Here is a 19,480-nt window from a genome sequence, read left to right as displayed (position 1 = left end):
TTTGAAACTATGTTTTGGTATTAAGAGTGTTATATTGAATGTGCTAAAACATAGCAGTGGGTGCTTGTAGGCTTTGTGCTTAACCAGCCTGAGGGCTGCACTGAATACATATAATTGTATTATGTTATTGAAGTATTAAATGCTGAAGCTTGTAATAAACTTAGGATTGCTAATTATTGTTACATGTTTTCGGGTTTTGGTAGTATGCGCAAACTACTAAACCAATATTAAAGGCATTTTAATAAAACGAAGGAGCGCTGATGTTGCTCTGATTCGTGAAACTTTGAATAAATGAGTCTGAGTGATTTTCTTGATTAAATAAAAAGGTTTTAAGGACACACCGCTCGTCCAGTGCTCGAACATAAACCACTAGGAGTTTTAAACATCTCTGTCCTCCTTAACGTCTCCCCTGAGTTAAGAGTGTGTGCAGAGCAAATAATATAATAAAAGAGAACGTGAAAAGTGAAAACGTGACAGTTACCATCGCTGGTAATGTCACATGGACCCCTTTGTTTATTTACTTTTGTATTGATAAATCCTGCGCGCCTGTGGGACGTTTCAACTCCACCTCCCATGTCTCTCTGTATTGCATATCAGCGGTTACTGTCACATGTGACACGAGCACCCTGTCACACTTCATTTTGAACTCTACGGCTTAGCTATTTAATTGTGCTGCTCGGTAATTGTATGAGCTGTTTCTGCACTGGATCATACTCAGCTAAGAGCTCAATTACAGACAGGACATGACCTGAATTACAGACAAGACATGACCTGAATTTCCATCGCCAAGGCTCACTCTGTGTCCTCTGAAAGGCAGGCCACACATAGTTAAAGTTAAAGTCACATTAACAACACTCTTCAGAACTTGTCTCAAAGTTCTGGATTTTTACTTTATTGTGTGCATCCACTGTGCGATTAAGTCTTCAGTGATCTTATACAACGCATGCATCTTTATACGTTTGAGATATTTCGTGCGACTGTATTTTTGTTGATAAACCTTTCCAATTACGGATTCCTTTAGCCCCAGCAGGTTCAAACTAATTTGCTACAGCTGCCAAATGGCCAGCAGGGTTCACAGTATATCGAATGAGTTCTCGGGTTTCTGTGACAGCTTATAAATTACTCGACCTCCAGTCTCGTAATTTATGACGTCACAGAAACCCTGGATGGAATTATTTTCCTGTAACTCACTGAAGCCCACCTATTACCACCTATTATATATCTATATATATATCTATATATATATATATATATATATATATATATATATATATATATATATATATATATATATATATATATATATATATATATATATATATATATGTGTGGCTTATGTTGGGTCTTACTACTTAATGAAATTAAATGAAATTGGCTACCTCTGCTTTTATTTTATTAGTTATTTGTTTTACACATCGTATTTTTATATTATACGCAGGTCAGTGGTATTTTATTATAAAGTGAACCCCACATTCACCCCCATCGGAACAATGCGGCAGCCTGCACCCGATTCATATTGCCTTCAAATGTAGAAGGACTCTGTGGAAATCGCAGTGATTTTCATCCAGACATCAAACCCATTTTTTTCGCAGCGATTGCGCTCAAGTGTGAAAGGTAGCATTCAACTCCATAGGTTCGATTTTTCAAAACGAAAAACTCTGTGAATAAATGCTGTAGCGTGACTCACCCTTTAGTCTGCAGATTAGTCTTCAGTTTTTCTTTTAACAGTTTGACACCTTAATGAAAAGTTAAGGGCGAGTCACACTACAGCGTTTATTCGCAGCGTTTTTGGAACCTATGGAATTGAATACTACCTTTCACACTTGAGCATAATCGCTGCGAAAAATAAATTGAAACATGTTCGATTTCTGGACGAAAAACGCTGCGATTTCCAGTCCTTCAACATTTGGAGGCAATGTGGATCAGGTGCAGGCTGCTGCATTGCTATAGCTTCGAAGAAGAAGAGAACAAAGTAGAATGTGGGTTCACATCTAATGATTTCCATTACACGAGAGTAGATATTAAAACTTCATGCTGATTTGAACTTGGCTCTCGCCAAGATAAGCACCAACTAAGACGTAGCTTTACAGTAAACTAATGTGATCCATATGTGTCTCCATCCATTTACGTTTCCTTCCATATGATGATGTAGATATCCTTCTGTCTGGTGTTAATGGCTGAAGTGTAATGCTGGCTCCAGGGATCAGCTTATTTTGCCTCCCTGGCGCATCAGCACACACAACGGCTGCGATGCTGGCTCCGGGGATCAACCAAAGTGCGGCCTCCCCAGCGCATCAGCATGACAACCGTCTGGATTGAGCTAAGTAGGGTACATCTCTGGGGTTTTCAAGTGGGCACCTTCCATCCTCAGTGTTTCGTCGACTAGCCCACGACACCTCAAGAGGGCTCGACGGTGATTCTGGCGTCCCAGCATCACCCCCCTCCGTCCCCCACTCAACTCAGCCCAGCTTACTTACCTGTCCCCAGCCAGAATCTTTCCGTCTCAACCACAGCCAGTTGCTGCTCCTCTCTGCTGCTTCAGATAAGTTCTTCACTGTGCGACGCAACTCTTGGCCACTGAATCCGACGTCTCTGAGAAACCGGGTTGTAGAGTGTGCCACAAATCCTCGACAACCCACTTCCACTGGGTAAACCCGAACTCTCCATCCTCGCTGTTCCGCTTCAGTGGCTAGTTGAGCATACCGCAGTTTCTTCCTCTCATACGCCTCATCTACAGCATCCTCCCATGGCACTGTTAACTCTACCAGGTGAACAAGGCGTGCTGATCCAGACCACAAGACAATATCTGGTCGAAGGTTAGTGGTGGCAATCTCAGGTGGAAAAATAAGCCGTTGACCAACATCTGCCAGCATATTCCAGTCTCTAGCAGCTTCCAGTTGTCCTGGGCGAGGATTGGTTTTAACACCTTTTCTTGGTGGTTGCTCTCCTGGGCGGAGGAATGTTGTCTTTTGTGTGTAATGTTTTGATGGAACAGGTGGCAACTTATTGGTCATGTTACGCTTGTCTTCCAATGCTAAGGCCAAACATCGCAGCACCTGGTCATGGTGCCAAGTAAACCGTCCTTGGCTAAGAGCCACCTTACATCCTGTCAAAATGTGCCTTAATGTTGCAGGTGATGAACACAAAGGACATGAGGGATCCTCTCCTACACTGATTTGCGTATACTTGATACACACAGCAGACAAAAAAAAAAAAAACAGCCTACCATTATTTAAAATAAAATAAAAGCAGTGGTAGCCAATTTGATCTAATTTCATTAAACCACAATACTTCAAACTGCAGCTTATGTTGTTTCTGAGCTGCAGTGTTTACTGAAAGAGGATGCATTTACTTCAATTCAAACAAGAACGGAACAACTCACAAATGGCTGTTACAGTACAGTATTTGTACCATGAAAGTGAATGGAGGGAATTTCTGTTCAACCCATTGGTAATTCTGCTGATAGAAAACACAATATATGATAGTAGGTGTTTTGCTTCAGCTTTTCTCTTATTTTCTGTTTGTATTGCACATCGAGATATTTATTGTGCTGCTTATAAAGCACTGGTAGAATCAGACATTCCAATGGACATCTGAAGAAGAGAGAAATGCTCATGTGTGAATACAAAAATCACTGTGAATCGGCTGGCATAAAAAATGCTGTAGTGTGTTTAGCCCTTTATGCTTATAAATAGAGAATTGGTAATACTTATTAGAACAGTCATATTCCATATATGATCTGCTCATAAACGTACCAGTAATGAGTGTTTCACTGTCTACTGGGCTATTAAATTACTAAAAGTGACCCCAGTGTACAAAAATAAAAATCCTAAAAAACAAGGTTTACATTTATTTTTAAATAAAACTATATTTTTAAAGTGTCAGTGAGAACAATGTTTGCATCCTCAGCACATGATTACACACACTGAAAGGTAAATGTAGACAGTCTTCTGATAAAGAAGTAAATACACTCATTAGCAGTACAATGTTCTGATATCCAAAAACAAAGAACGCAACACAATTAAAATATCAAATCAATATGATGGTTATACAATCTGTTGCGCATTGTTACTTTAGTTGTAATCTTCAATGAGACACAATTGTGCTGGTAACACTATTTGGCAGGGAGACCGTATTTCACAGTAACAGTGCCAAATACTGCCAGGTGACACTATCTGGCAGCGACACTATTTAGCTTAACACCTGGCCCACTTGGCGCCTGGGCACTCGTAGCTAAGTATGGCCTGTATGGCTGCTACGGTGGTATGTACGCCACTGATAATAATATATTCAGTTAAGTTATGTAATTTTAAGATAGAATGCAGTTGTTTGCTGTTAAATTGTTACCATGGGTAGCAGCAACCGTGCTAATAGAAGTTACAATCTCATTGTACATAAAAAAAATGTCCATCACTGAATATACATTAACGTGTGCTATATTGTAAATTATTTAGTCATTTAGGATGGGTGCTAGTGGCAATGTGCTCAGTGAATAAACTAATTAATTAATTAATTAATTAATTAATTAATTAATTAATAGTGTGCATTAAAAAATGTCAAATTCTTTATTGGAGTTTTTTCTTTCTTTCTAGTAATTATTGTCTTTACCACTAATTTAATTATGTACAATTCTACCCATAGACCATGTTTATTTTCCGTTACAATCTTAATTTTGTATCTCGATACATATGGTAGAGGCTATTTGCTGTACCATTTTGTTTTAGCACTTTTTTTTAATACATGTTTATGAATTTGGAATGTTTTGATATTTGTATGCTTGTTGCAATATTGATTAACAATTAATTTTGTACTTCTGAAATAAAAATAAACAAACAAACAAATAAATAAATAAATAAATAAATAAATGCATCAGATGGTTTTATAATTTTATTTAGAAGCATAAGTCTGCAATGTATTTATTACCAGATTAGTTTTTATTTTATTTTATTTTTTATTTTATTATTATTTGCAAAGTAGCATATTGACACATTAATTCAAACTAGTCTCACTGTGACATGAATGATCAGATCTTCTTCAGAACGGCTTAGGGTAAAGTGAATTGTCTGCGTCCGTGACTGGATCATTTGCAAAACAACCCCAAGCCGAACACGAAAATATTTCAGGTTTCTAAAAGTGTCAATTAACCCCACTGATCGCGATGAGGTTGTATTTCCGCTTGGGATTCTAACATATAATTGTGTGTGGTTTGTAAGCACAACACTTTTAGAAACGTTATTTCACATGCACTTCAAAGAGTTTCGAAGCAACTGTCTTACAACCGTAAGGGTAGCATTCATAGACATGCAACTATAAGTGCAGCATTCACAGATGCAAAGAAAAGAGAGTACAGTTATAAATAGAAGAGCCGCAAAAAGATGAGGTAGGCCTTTTCTCGAAGTTATTTTTTAACGTTCAAACACAATTAAAACACAAGCTCAGATTATCTACTGTGACACACTACCACTATACATATACAGTTGTTGTTTTTTTTGTTTGTTTATTTGTTTTTAATGCAACTACCAATGATCTTAATTTAGTCCGACTAATGCAGGTTTGTCCATGAAAATAAAAGCAAGCCACAGGGTAGTTGCATGGGCAAGGAACAATAAACAAACACAAACAAACGCAAGCAAAAGAAGAATATGATAGTTGTTTTTAGTTTCTAAACATAAAATATCATGAAGAGGAGGGAGCTATCATGAAGAGGGAGCTGCATGGCACACAGTACTCAAACACGATGAGTTGAGACAAGTTTATCTTTATGTTTGTGTTTGTTATAGTTACAGTAATGCATTTTCACATACAGCACTTAGTTTAATCACATGAGAAATCAAACTAACCTATATTATATGTAAGGTACAGAAATAAAAATACAAATTTGAATTTTGTTATGGGATGGGGTGTAAAATAAGATTCATCTAGTGGCATACTTGTATAATTAATAGGAGATTGTTTTATGTTTCCAAAGAGTTTTTGTGTTGCCTAGAGATTTTCAGGAGAGAGAGAGAGAGAGAGAGAGAGAGAGAGAGAGAGAGAGAGAGAGACACCATTATGCTATGGCCCAACTGAAAAAACTGAACTTATTTTTTTAGTCAGCCTTGGCCTTTTCACTTTCATAAGTGGTAGAGATTAGTGGGCCATGGCTACTGCTGTATTTTTTGTCATCGTGCATTAAAAGTGCATTCTGGGTAGAGAGAGAAATGTGTGCTGTTATTTAGGGAAGTGCTGATTTGAAGCATGCGCTTTCTCTCTCCGGAAGTGGTAGGACATTGGTTTTAAGCTTGTATAAAAAAAGGGTTAAATTTGTGTAAAAATCATAATTGTTGTCTTGTTTCGTACAAGGCTACTGATAGTGTGCTATGGATGTATATACGTATTTGTAACTGGAATGTTTGTCCGTTGATTTAAATGACTGCCAAACATGTGTCTGCAAAGTTACTCGTGTGCATTGTAACCAGGGAACCGTATCCTGATAACGGTAGTACAGTACTTGGTGCTTGAAGATGATTCTTACGATTCACCGCAGCTGCTTTCGATCAGTCTTCACGTGTGTTTCCCAAACCCCCATGTGAAACTACAACTTAACTAGCTGTCTTAAAGTGCATCGTATGGTGGTGCCTGATTCGCACTTAAGGGCATAGTCACGTTTGAAACACATATAAATGGTCTAAACAATTGTTTGCTTTTGAAAACAAAACGCTAAAAGAAAAAAAGCATTTGAAGAGGGGGCAAAATAATCTTAAAGATATATTTACAAAAAATGTAATACAAATACAAGCAATTAAGGCGATTTTATTTGGCAAACTGAAAAACAGTGTCTTATAAATCAAACAAAAATCAACAAGTGGGCAGATATTACTCTGAAAATTAACGCCTCAAATACTGGCCCTCCAAGAGTGTAGTGTATGTGTGAGTGTGTGTGTAATAAAACATGTACATAAGTGCCGATGCACCCCACACACCCTCTTTCTTTTGCAGAGTTCCAGTCAAACCCCAGTGGTCCTATAACCAGCAAAGCAGCCCCAGGACTCACCGTTGCTGATAGTCTGAAATCATACACGTGCAGTCTACAAAAATCTATTTTATTTACACACCCACAGTAAACAGTAAACCAAACTTCACTAATCATACTTGCAACATTAATCATTATTTTTCATTCGTTCAATTTAAATGCACATCGATTGCACAAAGTTAGATCCACAATGATTATATATATTAAGAAAAAAAGTCATATAATATTATATTTTTAAAGCATAAATACCGCCACGAGTATTTCACGATTACCTTAGACCACTTTTTGAACTCAAGTAGACGTTCAAGAGCTACTGGAGTTACGATGATGTTTGGGGAAACACTGCAGTTTCAAAATGTTCATCTTACAATGGTCTTACGATGTTGGTTTAGTTCCAGTGGCTTTTAGGAAATGGCCCCCAGAGCTGTGAACGCTGTGGTAAAATCCAGCGTGGCGCATTTATCCTGACCAACATAATAAACTGCTGCTGTTTTTTGTTTCCGTATTTGTGCATTGCTAATAAGTTTGCTGTTAGGGGTTACCCCAGAGTGGTTAAACAGTACGCGTATAACTGTGCTGCTCTGGCCCTTGGGGCTTGTGTGACTGTGTTGTCAGGTCCCTAAATCTGTTTTATTAGGGTAATAGGATGGAAAAGTAACATTTGTTACATTTACTAAAATAAAATAAAAATGATCACTTAAAAACAAATACAACCTTATTGAAGCACTACCTGTTACACTCCATTTAGGTACCTGGCAGCCGGTTTAGTTTGCCTGTCTTAAACTAAATGCCTTAAATGAAAAAGCCATCAGGCTGCATCAAAGATCAGAAATATTTCTCCTAAAGATCGCTCTGTCCAGTACAAGAAGGGGACATTTCATGTGTCTGTTGTTGTTTTTGTGTTTATTTATGTTTTTATTTTGTTTGATAATTCACTGATGGTGAAAATAAAATGTCTTTAAAAGGTGGATATAAACAAAATACAGTCACCCTCGGTGAACTCGAAACCCCACAGGGATGCCATTTAGTGTTGACTTATCCTAGGTGTCGAGTTAAGCACAGGTGCACATAAGCCATGGCATTAACATGCATATAAGTACCAGAACTCACACCTTTACAGTATTAGAGTATTTACAAGTTTATTTTTAGTTAAATGTCCTTATGAAAATGGTTGAAAGAACTGCAGTGAATGAATCAATTACGGTGTACAGTAGTGTACAAACTTGGTACAACTCGTATAGTTCGATTGAAATAAGAATAAATAAAAATAAAAAAGAAATATAATGAAAAACCTATTTTTAGACTGTGAAATGCCATTACGAAGCCATTTTTAGCATGAAAAAAATACAGCCTTACACAAGGCTAATATCTCAAAATGTACTGCATACCTAAAAAAACGACACCAAAATCAGATCAATAAAATGCAGCGATCATAAATTGAACTGGCAAGATATTTTTGTGTTGTGTCAGCCTTCATTTCCTGAATGCTAAGTAGTTAAAAAAAATCTTAAAACCACTATCTGTTCTCACGCTCAAACACAAAAACAGTCTATAGAAATCTAGAATATATACATATCAGAATATTGTAGAAATTTTTTTACAGAAAATGAGCAGGGACAGCAAAGATCTTCTTTCTGAGATCATCAAATATTTGCAGGATTTACATTCTATTCCCTGTAATAGTTTCTTAATTTGTTTTGTGCAAAAAATAAATCTGCCTTTTATAATATCAACTGGCTGTTTGGGAGGCGCCTGTGAGCAGTTAATAGGCAGTACTATATATGAGAATATGAGGGAAACTTTGTTTCTGGTCTTTTCTTTTTTTACAGAAAGAGATTTATAAGGACAGATGACATCTCTAGCCAGATCAGCCTGAAGGGAGCCAGCCGGGACATGCTCTTGTACAGGATACAAATAGAAACCACGCTTATGAACAAATTCAATATGTGCTACAAATCTATTTTGATATATTTAGTAAATCAGGTTCCACAGGTATGAACACTGAAGGTGAGCACCTTTCCTCAGGGGGAGAAGAAAAGCAAACAAAAACGCATACAGCGCATAATAAAATATAATAATACAGCTTGTTTGTCCAGGACGCTCAGCTTCTCTCTTTGGCATGCTACTGACTGCATGCCAAGCACTGCGAAGTGACTGTCAACTCCCTTACTGGGGAGTGCTGTTCTTTTCAAAAAGCTCCTTTTGCACTGCAGAACTGGAGGTGTATTAAACTAAAGCTGCAATGTCACACATTCAGTTCTATACAAGTATATGTTTAGTTATTGGCATCTATTGACCGTGTTCAGTCTTAATTTGCGTGGAATCTGTTTTTGCAGTAAACTGACTTTGTTGACTAGTTGATCTAAGAACCCACGCTCAAGCAGCATTAGGTTATAGTTTTGTTACAGCTCAAGAGGATACTATATATGTTCTAAACGGAAACAGCTTTCTTAATTGTGTGAAAGCTATTTTAAAAATGGTACACTACAGTATTACATCAGAACAAGAAAAACAGACTGACTGTGACATAGACACTGACCTTATATAGAGGTTAATACTGTAGAATTAACAGACTGTTTCAGTATTTAAACTGGGATCATGTCATAGAACATTGTAGTCGGAACAGACTATATTGCAGTGTAGACAATGTCCTTTGTGTGTCAGAATTGAATATATTTCTTCAGTCGTGCCAGTAACAATGAAATTGTGGAACTAACCTTGTGTTATTGATTAATTAGCTATAACCAAAACAGGCTGTGTTGCATAACTACACTGTATTACTATTTTCAGTTATAATGCTAATTAAGTTATCAGTAATATCTGTAATACTGTACCACTAATTGCAGTCTATCTTACTGTTCATAGTGCTCACTTGATTTGTTGGCCAATGCAAATTTACAACATGCTAAACATTAAAGGATGCAACACCTTATACTGCATGTAAAGGTGATTCCTGACACCAATAGGATGCAGGGTTATAGTTACCTTGAAATTGCTGCTGTAATTGTATTCAGTGCATTATTTTCAGCTACAGTACTAATAAGTATGAACCTGTTTTTTTAAAAGTATTATATGAAAAATAAAAATGCACGTTCCTGCCAACAAATTCAGGATCTAACAATATACTGTACTGACTATACACAATATACAGGTCAAGTGCTTGTTGAGTTAGGGTGCTGAATAACAGGTTTTACTCCTGCATTAGTTAGGGCTGACTTCACTCTGAACTTTCAATAACAGGCAATATTGTTGTACAGAAAGAATATTAAAGTTTTTCCAATAATGGATTTTGTGACTGGGCTGCTTCAGACTGCCTGACAGAGGATGACATGTCTGCTGTGGAATACCACATTGACAGACAAGTGCTGCAGTGAAAACCAAAGGCAAGGGAAAAAAAACACAAAATGACAGCACTCCGGGCACAGTGATGAAATCAAGTTACTAACTCTAATATGGTAGCGTGCTTCAGAAACTATGCACACTTTCGAGCACTACATAAATGGAAGTCAAGGTCAATACAGTTTCTGCAGTAAAAACGTAACTGTGTGAACATTTTATATTTAAAATGCTGCTATGTTCTACAGAGTAGCACTGTCTGCATTTGGAGCACCTTGCTATATATTAAGACAATGAGTTGGCTGAATGTTTAACCCTTTGTTCCCGGTTACCACAGCAGTTTTAGCAATGGTATTTTTTTACCTTACTTTTTATTTCTATGGTTTCTGATACCCAGTTGTTCCAGTTTGGTGTTATTTGTGGGATATGATCAAAAAATCAACTACAACTGGATAAAATGGCAAGAGTTTCACTCCTCAAACAATGTACATACTATAAATCAATAAAAATGACTTTGTTACTCAACCATTAAGTGCAGCTCAGAAAAAGATTGACTGATTGTATTAATTACGGAAGGCAAGATGAAAGCACAATTAGCTTTTTGTATATCAAGCTCCCCTACTGCATGCTTACAATATAGATGGCATGCTTGAAATATATTTCCCTCTTTTCTCAAAACCCACAATCAAAGCACCAATAACAGTACAAAGGTATTCAAATCAGCTTCGACAGGGTACGCCACGCTTGCAGTTAAAGACAATCAAAGACTGCAGGCGTTCTTCTAATAATATAATTTATTAGACTAAAGTACAAGGTTGTCCTGGAAGAAAACTTGCTTCCTTCTGCTCTGACAATGTTCCCCAACTCTGAGGATTGGTTTTTCCAGCAGGACAATGCTCCATGCCACACAGCCAGGTCAATCAAGGTGTGGATGGAGGACCACCAGATCAAGACCCTGTCATGGCCAGCCCAATCTCCAGACCTGAACCCCATTGAAAACCTCTGGAATGTGATCAAGAGGAAGATGGATGGTCACAAGCCATCAAACAAAGCCAAGCTGCTTGAATTTTTGCGCCAGGAGTGGCATAAAGTCACCCAACATCAATGTGAAAGACTGGTGGAGAGCATGCCAAGACGCATGAAAGCTGTGCTTGAAAATCAGGGTTATTCCCCCAAATATTGATTTCTGAACTCTTCCTAAGTTAAAACATTAGTATTGTGTTGTTTAAAAATGAATATGAACTTATTTTCTTTGCATTATTCGAGGTCTGACAACACTGCATCTTTTTTGTTATTTTGACCAGTTGTCATTTTCTGCAAATAAATGCTCTAAATGACAATATTTTTATTTGGAATTTGGAAGAAATGTTTTCAGTAGTTTATAGAATAAAACAAAAATGTTAATTTTACCCAAACACATACCTATAAATAGTAAAACTAGAGAAACTGATAATTTTGCAGTGGTCTCTTAATTTTTTCCAGAGCTATATATATATAAGTAAGTATTTTCTGCTGTTTGCTTGAGCTAATTTACACTTAAGATTGCTTCCCTCTCATTAGTGTAAAGCTAGTTGACTATCCAGCCATATTAATGTGGCAACATCCTAAGTCTTATTTTATAGTAAAAAGTGTGTAACGTTACTTTCGTCGTTTTCACTGAAACTTGTGTGTGTGTGTGTGTGTGTGTGTGTGTGTGTGTGTGTGTGTGTGTGTGTGTGTGTGTGTGTGTGTGTGTGTGTTAAAAGGATAAAGGCTTTAACGCTAACCAAATTGCTCTGCTGCCAGCTTCCGATATCCCAGTAAACATTTCACAGCTACATACTCTGACTATTGCTAAACAGATAGCGGTACAAAATAATTGTATTGAACATAATTTGTATCAAATATAAACCATGAACATACACTGCTAAATTAGCACCACAATTCTGTGACTGTCGAAAGAAGAAATATGTAACAACGTTTACAATAACATGCTTACACAGATAATCACGAATAAAATGAAATAAAGGTAGTAGCGTCTCGCTTTCATCTAAGGCAGATTTGTCAAAACCAGCCTCTAAATCTAATGTTTTTGCCGAACTAGCAACATTTGCATACGGTGAAAATATGTTAGAAAAAGTAATCCATTGATTTTCATGTATAACATTGCCTAATCATTTATTTCCATATAAATATATATTTAAGCAATGTGACATTTTAAAACAGTAATTATAACAGTACATTCCAACCCGAATGTATCTAACCACTGTAGTGTAATTTATGCTGTTTTATGCTAGCACTCTTTTTTTGCAGAGGGAGAACATTGATTTAGCCAGTGCAGTAAATTTTGCGCAGCCTTAGAACGGCCGAAAAGTTAGTTCTATGAGTACTTTTTAAAAGCTGAAAATCGTGCTAATGAACTGAATCTGCAAATGACAACATTCTGGAAAAGGCGCCCGACAAAAACCCTCGAACATTTTTATGGGACTCGCGCAGCCAGAATCCTACGTTTTTGAACCTTTGCAAGAGAAATATAAAGTCGATAGTTTTTTTTTTTTCCCTGGCTTGATGCTGCAGTAAGTGAGATCGATATACAATTTAATGAGAAAAGTACAGAAATACTCCAAGCCGTGTCCTTGAAAACTGAAAACCTGAAAACTGTTAATATACTAAAGGGAAAGCACTTGTGAAGCTGCATCAAGAATTTCAATGCAGTTCCTGAAATGCAGTACGATTTATTTGTACACCACATTGAGCCTATTTTTTAACGCTCAGGAATCGGACAATGCGACGTCTTTGCCATAACTCATGAAGGTCTGTAAAGAACACGACCTGGGACGTCTGTATCCTGATGTATTCAACCTATTGGTGCTTTTGGCCACGCTACCTGTTACAATTGCAACTGCAGAAAGATGTTTCAGTGTTAAAAACCTCCACAGCGTATGGACTTTCATTGAAATGGAGAGTGAGTGTAATGCTATTTATTTATATAACCCTATCAACACACAGACAAACACACACACATACATTATATATATATATATATATATATATATATATATATATATATATATATATATATTATAGACAGATAGATAGATTGTTTAATGTACCCCCCACCCCCATAGCGGTCAAATTTGTATTCTTGCGCACGCCCTGGTTAGATTAGAAAATAATTGTTTGAAAAACGTATTTCATTCGTGTGATGAAAACTTTGATCTTCCATGTGATTATATTATGTGTCTCTTCTCTGACAGTTGTAAAAGCGGTCATAAAACAGGTCATGTACGTGCACTAGAAGACAAAGAAGTGAAACCCTGCATGTCACAGTGCCTTTATTAGGTGAACTACAGGGGACCCCATCTGTCTGATAGATTTTGATTGGAGGCTTATGGTTAATTTATCATTACTAATTGTAATGCAAAAAAACAAAACCAATTATGCACAGTGCAGGAGGTGTCGCTTTGAAGGCTGTCATACTGTACAGCTTGAACTAATATAAAACCTTTACTGATTTCAGCTACAGTACGGTGAGCTGCCAAAAAATAACTACATAGTACAGCAGACCGTCACAAATCCGAACACTGGCGGTGCAAACTGACCAATAATTCCAAATAATGAAATGCATGCTCGAAAAAAAAAATGCAATATTGTCATTCTTTGATGAGTGTAAAGTATTTACAGCAGTCTATACAGTTTTTTTTTTCAAATGGTTATTCCTGATATTAGATTAAAATCCTAGAAATTGCATTTTTAGTATAGTACTGGTTACGAACAAATCACTACTGTCCGCTACCAACCGATTCGGATTAGTAAGACTACTGTATAAGGAGCGCTGCAGAAAAACGTACTTTTTAAAAAAAACAAAGAGCTGTTAAGGTGGTTTAGCAAGCTGTTTTCTGGAGAGCACTCACAGGTTAGTACTGCAGAACACTTTAGGTTTTCAAAGGTCATTGTCAGTGTGGCTTTGTCACCTGCTGATGTCAAAGTGGGGTGATAAGAACGGAAGCTGTTCTGAGGGTCTGATTTTATTATACACAGTAACGCCCACCAATAAAGGAAATCATCTCTAGCATTAACAGATCCACACAGTTTGTTAATGACGCCACAGAAAATAATGAAATGTGTTCTCTCACAGCGGTATTACCTTTCCTGGAGTAATTAAACATATGCTAAATGGGTTTTTAAATGATAAGCAATCAGTTGCCTATTATAATAATGATTGTGCTTTCATTTATGTAAAGCTGGATGGAATGGCACTGAGATAAAGGTACAGTGTTTATCTGTGAGCAGGCAGCCAGTGCTTCCGGCTGAGGAATCAAAGTGTTTTCTCTGTGATTAGAGAAAGCTGATCTCCCATAGAAAATGTATGCAACCCTGAAAATAATGTAGGACTTTGGGATGCTAATCCAGGTAATACTTTCAATGCTTCCTCGTAACTGGAGCCAAATGTAAATTTGACATAAAAGAGAGCTGCACTTAAAACAGGGTTTTACTGCAAAAAGCACAGAACGCAGGGGTTCATAGAGAACAGAAAAGCACAGAACGCAGGGATTCATAGAGAACAGAAAAGCACAGAATGCAGGGGTTCATAGAGAACAGAAAAGCACAGAACGCAGGGATTCATAGAGAACAGAAAAGCACAGAACGCAGGGGTTCATAGAGAACAGAAAAGCACAGAACGCAGGGGTTCATAGAGAACAGAAAAGCACAGAACGCAGGGATTCATAGAGAACAGAAAAGCACAGAACGCAGGGGTTCATAGAGAACAGAAAAGCGCAGAACGCAGGGGTTCATAGAGAACAGAAAAGCACAGAACGCAGGGGTTCATAGAGAACAGAAAAGCACAGAACGCAGGGGTTCATAGAGAACAGAAAAGCACAGAACGCAGGGATTCATAGAGAACAGAAAAGCACAGAACGCAGGGGTTCATAGAGAACAGAAAAGCACAGAACGCAGGGGTTCATAGAGAACAGAAAAGCACAGAACGCAGGGGTTCATAGAGAACAGAAAAGCACAGAACGCAGGGGTTCATAGAGAACAGAAAAGCACAGAACGCAGGGGTTCATAGAGAACAGAAAAGCACAGAACGCAGGGGTTCATAGAGAACAGAAAAGCACAGAACGCAGGGATTCATAGAGAACAGAAAAGCACAGAACGCAGGGGTTCATAGAGAACAGAAAAGCACAGAACGCAGGGGTTCATAGAGAACAGAAAAGCACAGAACGCAGGGGTTCATAGAGAACAGAAAAGCACAGAACGCAGGGGTTCACAGAGAACAGAAAAGCTAATCTCAGCCTACCACTGACACAAGGACAACCAGTACCCTACCAAGAATGTTCTATACCTTAACCTACTGTACAGTATATCCTTATGCTAGCAAGCTGCTTTTTATAACATGTACATTTTAAAGCTTCACACCAGTCAAATCAAACTAACCCGAGACTACAGCGTTTTGAGGGGTTGTCTTCATCTCTTGCGTGTTTGAGGTTTACAGAAGTGTGAACACCCAAGCACCTTGCACTAGATTCTTATACAATACATTAAATAATCCAAGGTTTATGATACAACACTAAAATGGACTCCTTTTTTTGCAGCCAGGAGAAAGGCATTTTAAATGTTAGGATGTGAGTAATTTATAACAGTTATTTTCAAAACTTGGTAATTATTAATTAAATAAGCAGAAATGTGATTTGCCATTTTAGTTTCAGAATTTTAACTTAACTTTAAAAAACATTGGAAATAACCCACACAGTGTGAACATTTCAGTACTTAAGCTTTTATGGGCTGAGATAGTTGCTTTGTACTCAAAGGAGCCCTGTAATCTGGATTATCAAAGCTACTTGGTATTTGCTGTAAAAAGATCTAACTAAAGTATGAGCAAATAACTTTCACATTGCTAATCTCTGCATTTGCAACTGTCTAATACTGTAGATGTATGTGTGTATATATATATATATATATATATATATATATATATATATATATATATATATATATATATATATATATATATATACTGCTGTGCAAAAGTCTTAGATATGTTGCCTTTTGCATTATGAGCATCAACAATTTACTCAAAGCCTCCACTAGTGTTTTCTACTATTATAACAACCTTGACTTACATAAAGAAGGAAAAACATTGAGTAAAATAGCTTGTATCACTTGATTTTCAAGGTGTGGTATCCGAAGCATAATCAACAAGTACAGAGAAACATCATCTGTAATTGACACACCCAGGACTGGAAGACCCAAAAAGCTGTCTAACAAGGATGAGCAATACTTGAAGATACTATTCTTAAGAATAGAAAGAAGACAAGAGTTGAATTGACAACAGAGCTGGCAGAAGGCACAGGTGTCATTGTCCATCAAATCAACAGTATGAAGGTCACTCTTGAAATTAGGACTTAAAGGATGTGTTGCAGTAAGAATACCTCTGTTAAGAAAGGGGAACAAGACTAAAAGGCTAAAATATGCACAAGAACACAGAAATTAGACTATGGAACAATGGTCAAAGGTGCTTTGGACTGTTATATTTGAAAAAAATACCTAACAAAAGAAATGTTGTTGTTTTTTTTTTTTCCTGTAATGACGTTTTTAAACAATTCACTGCTGCAAGTCGTTCTTTTTTAACATTGACAAAGTCCATCATCGTCTTTTGTTCCAGTGAGACAAAATAAATATGTTTGCTGGGCTTCACTAAGTAACTGCCTCTAGAGAACTAATCTCCACAGGTTAGATTGACACATGAGTCTTTCTTTGTGTGTGTGTGTGTGTGTGTGTGTGTGTGTGTGTGTGTGTGTGTGTGTGTGTGTGTGTGTGTGTGTGTGTGTGTCGCGCGCGCGCATCGCGGGCATTTAGTCTGCATTGGCAAAAATGTACTGTATTTCAGAGATAAAACTAGTCAGGAGCCGCGGATGAACGGGGTGCGATAAATGAGCTTCTACTGTGTGTGTGTGTGTGTGTCAATTGAAACCTGATTGTTATACAGTTTGTAATGTTCTTTGTTTTCCCCAAAATATATAATGCAGACGCGTTAAATGCAGCAGATGAAGGGGAATCTTAGGGAAGCAGAAAAGGTTGAAAGTCTGATCTGCGATGGTGACTGCCAATGTGAATACGAACCCACTTCTATTTACCAAAGGAAAGAAAGAAAAAAATAAACAAATACCGTACCGCACACCACTTTGAATCGAATTAGACTTGCCTCTTTGTGCCTCTGCGGCGAATCCAAGTATTTAAAGGGTTAATTCTATAAATAATTGCTGTGTTGTGACAACAAGAACAAAGCAGAGAAGGGTTGGACGAAGCACACCGCAAGTGCACGAGTGCTCAGATACCTGGAACAATTATATTACATTTCCTCAGCTTCTTTATGTTAAAATACTGATATATAAACACCACGATTATGTGCACAGGGTATGCCTAACACCACCAGCTAAAGCAATACGTTACTCAAGCTGAACACATGCAGATCCGCAGGAGAACATTATATTATAACAGCCTTAATCAGGGATAAATTCAACGGAATTTTAAAATGAGATTACTGAAACTAAAAGAGGTCATGCACAGTTATTACAGTATAAATAATATAATCAGAAACAAGACTAACAACCAAGGCGATGATGGTGACACCAAGGTTGCTGTGAATGCTGTCAACATTAACTGCATCGGTATCGCAGCTGTATTACAAAAGTTGTATACAATGTATTATCCACTTATCTATCCTATGCAATTTTTGAAATTATATTCTTACAATGTCGTCAACAACAATAGGTGGTAGGTTTTATTTTGTCTTTTCTTACCCTTCTTGATCCATATTGTGATGAAGACCACTGGGCCCTTTTTTCTGCTCCACCTACCACGGGTGTATCATCATCGTCACCAAGCAGCAAGCCAGGAGATGCTGAATCCGAGTCCTCTCCCTCTTCCAATTCCTCTCCCTCCTCCACCTCTGCCTCTACAGTCTTGAGTCGCTTGGCAGCTCGCTCATACTCCCCTTCGTCGTATTCCTCTACCAGAGACATTCTTCTGCCAATTTAACAGCGAACAGCAAAGCAAACAGAGCGGTATCCACTGCGTGTTAAATCAATATGCGTTGCATTTAAAGTTACTAGGTGTGGGCTACACAGCTTACTTCAATCAGCCTGTTTTTGCTTCGTTCATACAGTCTGCACAGCAACTGTCTCTCAAGCGCCGCCGAAACCTTCCCAAGTATCTGTCATCGACTCTGGACTATTTCGTTCACATTACTGTAAGGACAGGTAAGCCCCGCCTCTGCCATGCTCATTGGAGGTTCTGTCTTGTCTGCGGTTACACTCTGAATTCTAATTGGCAATCGCCGTTCGTAGCAGGTAAAATAAAGGGTGGGTAATCGGATGCTTACTGTGTGAAATAAGCTAATTGTATTGTCACGTAGTAGTCAACGTTGAGTGGGCGGGTTGTGGGGTAGTTTGTGGGTGTTTTAAGGAAGCAATGCTCAATAAAAAAAAAACACAGAAGTGTAGAACTGCTACGATAAACAATTATTTACATAATATATAACTGTATAAAGAGCACCCCCGATTCACTTGAAGTAGAAACTGATATCTGCTTCGTGCTGAAGTGAGGCGTTTACCGTTACGTATACTGCTGCCCATCTACCCAAAAATGATTCTTGCTTGGCATCGCCACGGGTTGTTTTCACCCAGTGCTAGAATGTAGCCATTTTAATAAAGTGATTACTTGTCTTTTCTAAGCTCTTGTCGATGGCACGTATACGTTTACAGTAGGTCCTAGGGTGTGTACCCTTTACCTAAGTAAAATGTTATGCAGGTAGCACTGTTATTCTGTTTTATAAAAACAAGTTATTTATCCAGCCCTAAGACAGACCTTGAGGACATTATTCAATAACACAGACGAATCGTTATTCCTTTGCTTGCTGTGAAATATATATATATAAAAACTTTTGCAGGTTTTTATTTATTTTTTTATTTCTAAATATACAAGTAAATAAAACAAAAGTGGTCAATTTCAGAATATTTTTCTCATAGTTATCATTATTTTGCTCGTTTTGTTTTCCTTTCTCATTTTAAACAGTGTCAGAGAGATTAATTACACTATGTAACACAATTTTTGTTCCTGGGTAGTAAGTGTTATTTCCTAATTGCTTAT

At 37.5% G+C, this 19,480-nt stretch overlaps 1 protein-coding gene across 2 annotated transcripts in view; it reads right to left on the bottom strand.

The window, feature by feature from the left end:
• LOC117402993 (heterogeneous nuclear ribonucleoprotein L-like) overlaps positions 1-18,586 on the bottom strand; it is a 52,747-nt gene extending 34,161 nt beyond the window's left edge. Inside the window, exon 1 of one of the 2 annotated variants that reach the window (XM_034004784.2) lies at positions 18,133-18,586. In XM_034004784.2, the coding sequence (XP_033860675.1) occupies positions 18,133-18,354 (222 nt within the window). In that variant the 5' untranslated portion in view covers positions 18,355-18,586. The remainder of the gene's footprint in view (positions 1-18,132) is intronic. The other variant, XM_034004785.3, reaches the window with a different exon arrangement.
• Between the last annotated feature and the right edge of the window lie 894 nt (positions 18,587-19,480).

The sequence above is a fragment of the Acipenser ruthenus genome, chromosome 5, assembly GCF_902713425.1.
Source record: "Acipenser ruthenus chromosome 5, fAciRut3.2 maternal haplotype, whole genome shotgun sequence".
NCBI lineage: Eukaryota > Metazoa > Chordata > Actinopteri > Acipenseriformes > Acipenseridae > Acipenser > Acipenser ruthenus.
The sequence above is the reverse complement of the archived record's forward strand: the minus strand, read 5'-3'. Positions and strand labels throughout refer to the sequence as shown.